Genomic DNA, 9,446 nt, shown 5'->3' with positions numbered 1-9,446 from the left:
ATCCTGTCTATTTCACAAATGAGAAAACTGACACTTGGAGAGGCCAAATAAACTGCCCACAAACAAGAAGCAGAAGAGCCACGCCCAGAGCCAGGTCTTCTGACTACAAACCCCATAATCTTTGCACACATGTAACTGCTTCACTGTTTCAAAAATGCATACTAGTAGAAAAATGCCACCATTGAATTATTTAAAATGTTAATAATCTATTCTAAATAATTATGGAATATAAAAAAATTGGAATTTGCATTTGAATGTGGTTATGTGCCATGTTTTAAAGATTTATTTACATCCAATGAGATAATAGGGCCATCATGAGAAAACATCCCTCTGAAAGACCTGAGAAACTGACTCTGATTCCTTTAGGATTAGGCCGCCCATCTCTCAGCAACAGCTAAGATGAGTCTCTCTCCCCACGTCTTTCAAAACATTCCTCAAGAGGTTTGAGATTAAGTGTTTATATTTTCAAGGACTTTGCAGCTGCCAACAAATATATTTTAATCAATTGGGCACTATTAGTAGAGCGTCTTCAGTGTCAACAGAATAAATAAGCAAAGAAAGTGCTCAATTAGAAAACTGGATTCCTCCAAACTGGAGAGACTGACTGGTTCAGAGCGATGTGGACATTCTCTGTTTTTCCAGACGCAAGCACATGCTCTACTATCATCTCTCACACAATGATGTCAGGAGATGGGGCCACCCCAGCACGTAGCCAAACTGGGCCGGGATGCCCTGAGTGAGTGAAGTTCATTTTGAAAGTTCTGGGATGTCTCAGGGAAAACACAAGTGTCAGGAATCAACAGTTACTGAATGTTCTCAAAAGAAAGAATGATTGGGTTTCTTTCCCTTTCTCCTCCATCTTCTTGCCTTACTGATACTGGGAACAACCATGACTGGCTGCTTTCAACAGAGGGATTCCCTGGAGGGCATCATCTCAATCACTGTGGGCCCTTAAACCTAGAAGTTGGAAAGAAAGCAGAATTCTAGAGAAAATAAGGCCGTGGGCTAGTGAACATTTTAATAAAAGTAGAAGTTGAGACCCACAACCTTGGTACTCTCCTCCTTCAAACGGCCACCATCAAAATGCAATATGCTGGAGAAGGAAATGGCAGTCCATGCCAGTATTCTTGCCTAGGAAATCCCATGGACAGAGGAGCCTGGAGAGCTACAGTTCATGGGGTCACAATGAGTTGGACACAACTTAGAAACTAAACACCACCAAACTAAGAATACCTACTGCAGTGGTTTGTTGTGAGATTAAAAATAAAGTATGCCTAGGACTTGAAAAATAAAATGCAATATGCCCATGACGCCAGAAAGGACAGGAAATAAGGGGTGTGGCTGAGGCAAGTGCCCTTTTCCCCCCTGGCTTAATCTCAAAGTTGCCTTTAATTTAGTAATCACACATTGCAGATTTCTTAAAACAATTCCAGTTTCAACTATTTTGCTCTATTTTTCCGCAAGTAAGTTTGTAGATAAAATGCCCCAATTTTTGTTTTGGAAAATGTGGTCACAACAACCATTTTACCATTATAGCAGAGCAATAGTGGAAAGGGAGCAGACTCAGAGAGGCACAGAACATGCACTCAAGCGCTCCATGCTGGCTTCCCAAGCATCATTCCTCCTTCAGTCATATTCGTGTTTCATCCAACATTCTCTTGGTGGGCAAAACTATCAAACCCCCATTTCACAGATGGAGGCACTAAAATCTAAAACTCTCACTGACGTCTCTTCAGCTTTCTTTCCCTTGATTCTTCAGCTTCTCAAAAGTATTTATAATTATGAGTGAAACAAAGCGGGAAACATCATTACCTTGACAAATGGTGCCAGAATTCTTTGGAGTATTAAGACTCCTTTCCAGTGAGGGAGACTGCCCTACTGAAAGTTATGAGACACAAGAACAAACCACCAATGGAAGATGAGATATCATCCTTTAAAGGGATCAAGTTTACTCTTTCTGGAGTGGCTTTGGCCCTGTCTGACTCCGTGACCTCTGACTGTCCCTACATCCCTAAGATTCTCTAAGCCCATGATAAGGTGCTGGGAAAATATGCCCAGGGCTTATGTCCTCTGGAGAGAAGTCAAAGATCTCCTGTTGTGGAGGGCCAGTCTGCTGCTAAAAGAAACTTTTGGAGGCTGCAGAAGCCCCGGCTAAGCTTTCCCACATCAGCTTTTCCCCACTCTCCTCCCCTCAATGCCTAACACAGCTCTCCCATTCTCTCTTGCCTATTGTTTTCCAAACATCCCTCCTTTCATAAAAGCTGTCTGGCTGGGAGCTTAAAATATTGCTAGACAGTAAAACCTACCCATCAGGGTCAATCCAGTCATATCTGCTCAGTCGTGCAGCACAGTAGGGGCGGGGTAGAGAAGTGGGAGGTGGGCTTTTAGGTGCCAAAGGAAAGAGGCCAAAGTTGCCATTTTACCGCTGAGCGCCAAGAGACGAAGAGAACACATATCTCTCCTGGAGATCCTACTCCTATTGGCAAGTTTACCCTGGGTGATATTAGCTTGAAGGCTTCCCAACCCCTCCCATCCCCCACTTCTTTCCCAGCCTAATCTAAGGGCTACTTCTGGAATTCTCCAAAAGGAGAAAGGTTGCCACTAATGTTCAGTCTTGGATTAGGATGGCTGGATTTAGAGTTCAATTCCAAAAACCTTGGAATTAGCCTAAGAGTTGGCAGAGGTTTGGAAGGGAAAGAAATGCGAGAATGGAGGGACAAGGTGGGGTGGTGGCAGAGATGTCCAAATTCTAACTACAACTTGACTTTCTAAGGCCTTTCTTTTATCAGAATGAATTAACATGCCCCCAGGTAGCCCAAGGGATCTAAACCATGTATTTGAGGTTATGAAAGTTCTCTGTACTTTTTCACTCAAACTCTGCCATAGAAGTAGCAGTGATGTTAATATCTGTTGAGTGCCGTGGGGGTAGGAGAGGCTTCATGCTCAGCATTTTCCATGTTGGAGTATTTACTGGAGCACAGGAACGGGTTTGTTAAGCACCGCTAAGATCTTCCTGGGGGCAGGTTCTGACAGCTGGTGGTTAAAGGGGCTGCTCGAGAAACGTGGCGGCACATGTACACTGCCTTACCCACCGGAGTGGTGCTTGCTTGCTTGCTCAGTTGCTCAGTCCTGTCCGACTCTGCAACCCCGTGGACTGTAGCCCTCCAGGCTCCTATGTCCATGGAATTTTCTAGGCAAGAATACTGCAGTGGGTTTCCATTTCCTACTCCAGTGGTAAGTGGCCTCTAATCCTTTTTATGGAACTAGTTAACACGGATGTATATGTGTTGTTCTGCCTCTTCAAAGCCAGAAGAAGGCTATGCTATCCTGAAAACCACCCTGGGCTTGAAGTCGAAAACCACGGCTCATGTCCCGGCTCTGCTTTCACTAGCTGAGCCCCCTTGGGAGACTTACTTACCTTCCCACTCCATCTCCCATCCTGGTAAATGGGGCTGATAATGCCAGGTTCCCTGGTTCTCAACCATCCATCTGTAGACCTGTCAGCTCTGGTCCAAGATGAATTATTCAGCTGCCTGTGACTAAAATGTGACAGTGATGTAGGAAACAATGGAGTAAATTGTTCACCAAGTTAAATGTGTTCGATTTCAAGGCCTGTCTTTTATTCCAAAATTATGTCCTATCTAGGTTTATAATATTAAAATTCCCCTTTTATGAGATGATGGTGAAAAAAGACTGCAGTCATAGTAATTTTTAAAGTTTTTTGGCAAAATAAGGAGTTAGTAGCAATATGTTGGAGTCAGTACCCTATTTTGTTGTTATTGTACTAGTCTCTGAAATCCAAGTCTGATGACCACTGGCCTTAGTTCACAGGTTGTTATGAAACTGAAATAAGATATGCTAAAATGTATCATTTATAAATAGATAAGGGCTACCCAAACATAAGGTATTATTTTAATCATTACCTAAAACCATAATCCTCTGGTGGGGTGTTATGGTGGATAGCTTGAGGGTGGAGGCTCGAACTCTCGAGTTTATTTTCCACCTGTAATAGATTTTAACAAGCAAAATAAACGAGAGAGTTGCCTCCTTGAAGAAAAGGGAAATCCTTTGCTTTAGATTTTGCCATTCCAATGAAACAGTTGCCCAGATTTACTCTTATCTGACTTCCTTTAATTATAATTTTCACTTTTAGAAGTCAAGAACCCAGGGCACCTTTCCTTAGCACTTCTAAATCTTTTCTCCTTAATGGTATTGTTGGCCTGTTTCAACAGCATGGAATTGGAAAGATTTTGTCCTCAATTATAGTTTCTCTTTTTTCATTATTACAAGAAATTCTGTAACATAGACATTAAAAAAGAAAGAAAACCAGTCAAACATTCCTAGCATTGCAGGGTGAGGTGTGGAAGGACACAGCTCTGTCTGGTTTTAGTTTGGAAATTACGAATGGGGTAGTCAGGAGGGTCTTTATGTATCATAAATGTGTGTCATGATACATGTCAAGAATTATTGGCCTTACAGCTTATATCTTTAGTTTTATACAAAACGATATCTCAAAATAACTAGTTCTGGATCCATTTACCATCCTTTTTTTGAATTTACCACTTCTTTGCAAGTTTTCAATCTCCCCACTGCTAGCCACAGCAAAAAGGATTGACGTTCCTTAGGAATTGGAGCTCCCTGTAGGTAAGACTAGTATTACATGCACTCAGGGATTGAGAATTTCAGATTTCAAATGATTACCATTGATCCTATCCCCTGGTATATATGGAGCTCCCACTCTGTAAGGTCTTTGTTCTGTGTCATGATGGTTCATAGAGGATAAAGACAAAATGGCCCCTGTCCTTCAAGAGCTTTTGACTCTAAAAGGGGGAAACAAAAAAATAAATTAAAAAATAAAAGGGGGAAACAAGACTAGTAGACATACAGTCCTGAGAGTTGGTGCTCACCACACACATTCATGTGGGTACATGAGTGAAAAACATACAAAATTTCAAAGGGACCAATATGGTACCATACAAGTAAGCTTATAAACTGAGCTGATGTATCAATGGGGATAAGCCATTAGCAACATGACAGTTAGAGTTCATTAAAGCCAGACTTGATCTCCCAGGAGTAAACTACATAAATTATTGTTTTGACATGAATTTTAGATTGAACTAGTTGATTAAAAAATATTGGGTTTTCCCGGCTCTGTCACCAGTAGGATTTACGCATAGACTGTTTACATGATTGTTTCCTGCCTTCTTCCAGAAGGCAATGGGAATGGCTGCCACTCTTCATAGGGCAACTAAATTTGATTGCCACCTGAGGAGTGTTAAAGGCAGTAGTATCACTAGATGCATGTGACTGGGATTCTGAACAGCTGGTTTTGAGTCAAGAACCCTTGCCCACTTTCAATTCCCCATTCCCGAAAGGAACTCTTCCCAAAGCCAGAATCATGGTTGGGGATGCCACAGCCGCTCTAACCTTCCCATGAGGAGAGAAGCTGCTGGCAGATGCCTGGCCTAACTGGAAGTTTCTGTGCCTCCAAGAGGAGTAACTCTACTCTTCACCAAAAAAATAGATAGCCAAGAGCCTAGGTTGGTCACTGTTCACCCCTGCCATCAGTATCTGCCACAAATTCTGTCTGGCCAGGCTCCAAACTACAGGTTGGAAGAAAGCTTTCAGATGTCATTTTGTTTACCCTCTCCAAAGATGACACTCCCACTTAATTTAAGATACCACATTTCATCACTCATCCAAATGTTTAGCAAATATCACTGTCATTAAATGCGATGGGCATAACCTCTGGCCCCATGGACTTCTGATCCTATAATATAGGGCGTGGCTGGAGAAGCCCAGACCAGCATTTCTAGCATGGGCTCCTGCCCTGATCTGAGGGCAGTGATGAGTAAACCCCACAACTCTTAAGATGTTCAAGCTAGAGGAACATAGCCAGGGTGGAGGTTTTGACCAGAGTCTTTCAGAGATTACCAGCTTGCACCACAGGTTTGCACTGGACAAATGACCCAGTTTGCACACATCACGCCCATCAGTTCAATCCCATGTCCATTAGTCATGGCCATTGCTAGGGGCATTGTATACTATCGTGTTTAATGGCATTTTTTTCCTGACAGATGAAATTTTAGCTCTATTAAAGCAGCCACATGTTACAGACCCTAAACCCTTTTCACTCTGCGGGACATTAAAACCATCTTAACGGACTTTTCTCACCCTGTGACATGATTTCTTCCCAAAGCACTCTCCCCATTCTTTGGATTTAAAAGAGTGATAATAAATAAAAATAAATATATATGTACATATATATATCACCTTCAATTTGAAAAGCTATTAAGAAAGGTTTCCAGATTTCAGCCTAGAGTAGAGAAAACATAAATAAGAGCACAGGAGTCATAGAACTGTACAGCTCTAATCACAGGCAATGAGTCCCAAAGGGGTGGCAAAAAGAACCTAACAGAAAGAACTGCTGCTAGTTACCTGATCTTGGACAATTTACTTAAACTCTCAGAGCCTCAGTTTTCTCATGTGATAGAATCAAATTAGTTAAACATTTATCACGCTTTCATTATGTGCTGGGCTCTGTAACACGCATTGAGTAGGTCTCACAGTATCAAACTGAATGAAAAAAATGTAGTCAAAGGTCAGCAACAAAGCAGATATTCAAAAAATATGTTTCCTTCCACTTCCTTTTCAACATACGATCATTGTATACCCCAACACAGTCACAAGTAAGGTGACCACAGGCAATTTCATACATAGGAAAAAACTGGGGGGGGGGGGGCAGACACCAATGGATTAGAATATTTCTTCAGCATTATGCCTCATGAACCTCAGTTCAGCTTGTGTTCTTGACTTAAATCCATGAAACCATGAGTTTCTATTTAAGATCAACAATGATTTCTTATTTGATATGTAGTTCAAGGCTTATACAGACGCTGCCTCATTTATCCTTTCAGGCAGCTTGTGAAGTGAATGAGAACCCATTTTACAGATGATAAAGCCAGTGGAAGCAGATTCTTTTATGCCTCTTTTGTTCCCTAGTACTAGTACTAGTCTGCACTGAGGAAACACTCAAAAGATACTGTTTACCCACTGACCGTTTCAGCCGCCCATGAAGGGGAGGTACCCCGAGTTAGTGAAAAAAAAAAAAAAAGGTGGATTGCACTGTGGCCGCTCAGCTCTGCCTTCTCCTTCTGTAGGTAGGTGAATCATGGGAGACTGGAGTTTCCTGGGGAACATTTTGGAGGAGGTGAATGAGCACTCCACTGTCATCGGCCGCGTATGGCTCACGGTGCTTTTCATCTTTCGGATCCTCATCCTCGGTACTGCCGCAGAGTTCGTGTGGGGGGATGAGCAGTCCGACTTCGTGTGCAACACCCAGCAGCCAGGTTGCGAGAACGTCTGCTACGACGAGGCCTTCCCCATCTCCCACATCCGTCTCTGGGTCCTGCAGATCATCTTCGTCTCCACGCCGTCGCTGGTGTACGTGGGGCACGCGGTGCACCACGTCCGCATGGAGGAGAAACGCAAGGAGCGCGAGGCAGAGGAGCTGAGCCAGCAGTCGCCGGGCAACGGCGGCGAGAGGGCGCCCCTAGCGGCGGACCAGGGCAGCGTCAAGAAGAGCAGCAGCAGCAGCAAAGGCACCAAGAAGTTCCGGCTGGAGGGGACCCTGCTGAGGACCTACGTCTGCCACATCATCTTCAAGACCCTCTTTGAGGTGGGCTTCATCGTGGGCCACTACTTCCTGTACGGTTTCCGGATCCTGCCTCTCTACCGCTGCAGCCGGTGGCCCTGCCCCAACGTGGTGGACTGCTTCGTGTCACGACCCACCGAGAAAACCATCTTCATCCTCTTCATGCTGTCCGTGGCCTCCGTGTCCCTCTTCCTCAATATTCTGGAGATGAGCCACCTGAGCCTGAAGAAAATCCGATCCGCCTTAAAGAGGCCAGTGGAGCAGCCACTGGGGGAGATTCCTGAGAAGTCCCTCCACTCCATTGCCGTCTCCTCCATCCAGAAGGCCAAGGGCTACCAGCTCCTCGAAGAAGAGAAAATCGTGTCCCATTATTTCCCTTTGACGGAGGTGGGGATGGTAGAGGCCAGCCCCCTTTCTGCCAAGCCTTTCAGTCAGTTCGAGGAGAAGGTGGGCCCGGGGCCCCTGGGAGACTTGTCCAGGGCCTACCAGGAGACCCTGCCTTCCTACGCTCAGGTGGGCGCCCAGGAGGGAGTCGAGGAGGAGCAGCCCGTAGAAGCGGCCGCAGAACTAGAGGTGGGCGAGAAGAGTCAGGAGGCAGAGAGAGTGAGCACAGAAGGCCAAGAGACACTGGCCGTGCTGGAAGCGGAGAAAGTGGAGCCCCCCGAAGTGGAGAAGGAGGTTGAGAAAGAAGAGCCGCCGCCTGAGAAGGTATCAAAGCAAGAGCTGACGCCTGAGAAGGCGCCTTCGCTGTGTGCGGAGCTGCCAGGGGATGACACCAGACCCCTGAGCAGGCTGAGCAAAGCCAGCAGCCGGGCCAGGTCAGACGATCTCACGGTGTGAAGCGGTGCCAAAGAGAGAAAGAAAACGCCTGAGCTAACACACGGCAAGATGAAACCTAAAGTTGCCGACACGATTTGAGTCTTCTCTCCCTCCCCTCACACCCACCCTGGTTGGACGGGCACCGTGATAGAACCGTGAATGCAGGACAACCAGGAAACTGCCTTTCCCGTGTGCAAAGGCTACCCAGATAAGCCCATTGTCCCATCAAAGTTCCCAGTCTCGTGACTGCCCTGGCCCTCTCCACAGCCACGGGCAATTCTGCTTTCATCCTCATTTCCCCATAGAAAGCCTTTCAATCAGAACTGATTGCCTCAGGGCTTTTTACCAGCCTTGTGGCAACTGTACAAACTCAGCTGAACTTTATCAACTCAGCACTTCCCTAGCAGACACCGTGTGGCATATATCAGCGGTCCCAAACTTAACCGCCTACAGGATGCAGGCGGTTTAATTCGTGAAGTTGTTTAAATTGGGGAAGTGCACCTGTTCTAATGCCATGCCAGGGCTGGAGCTGTGAAATTTGGAGAGCAGAGGGCAGCTGCTCAGTTTCAGGCAGCGATTACCAGACAGTGTTTACCTGGCCATCTGATTTTTCAAGAAAAGCCAGAAATCCAAACGTTCAGGTGAAGTTTTCCACATTTTTACCGTTGCCAACTAAATTTTAAATATGCCATGTGAGCCCGCCCCCTGCCCCCCCAAAAATGTGCAAGCCAAATTTAACCTGCTGCTGCTGCTGCTAAGTCGCTTCAGTCATGTCCGACTCTGTGCAACCCCAGAGACGGCAGCCCACCAGGCTTCCTCGTCCCTGGGGTTCTCCAGGCAAGAACACTGGAGCAGGTTGCTATTTCTTTCTCCAATGCATAAAAGTGAAAAGTGAAAGTGAGGTCGCTCAGTTGTATCCGACTCTTAGCGACCCCATGGACTGCAGCCTACCAGGCTCCTCTGTCCATGGGAT

General features: G+C 45.4%; 1 protein-coding gene across 1 annotated transcript; it reads left to right on the top strand.

Annotated features, from left to right (window-relative positions):
* The first annotated feature begins 6,183 nt into the window (after positions 1-6,183).
* Positions 6,184-8,687, top strand: GJA8 (gap junction protein alpha 8). The gene has a single exon (XM_006051127.3). The coding sequence runs from the start codon at positions 7,172-7,174 to the stop codon at positions 8,492-8,494; it is 1,323 nt and encodes a 440-aa protein (XP_006051189.1). The 5' UTR covers positions 6,184-7,171; the 3' UTR covers positions 8,495-8,687.
* The last annotated feature ends 759 nt before the right edge of the window (positions 8,688-9,446 follow it).

Source organism: Bubalus bubalis, chromosome 6, assembly GCF_019923935.1.
Source record: "Bubalus bubalis isolate 160015118507 breed Murrah chromosome 6, NDDB_SH_1, whole genome shotgun sequence".
Classification (NCBI taxonomy): Eukaryota; Metazoa; Chordata; class Mammalia; order Artiodactyla; family Bovidae; genus Bubalus; species Bubalus bubalis.
Note: the sequence above shows the minus strand (reverse complement) of the source record. Positions and strands in the feature narration are given on the sequence as shown.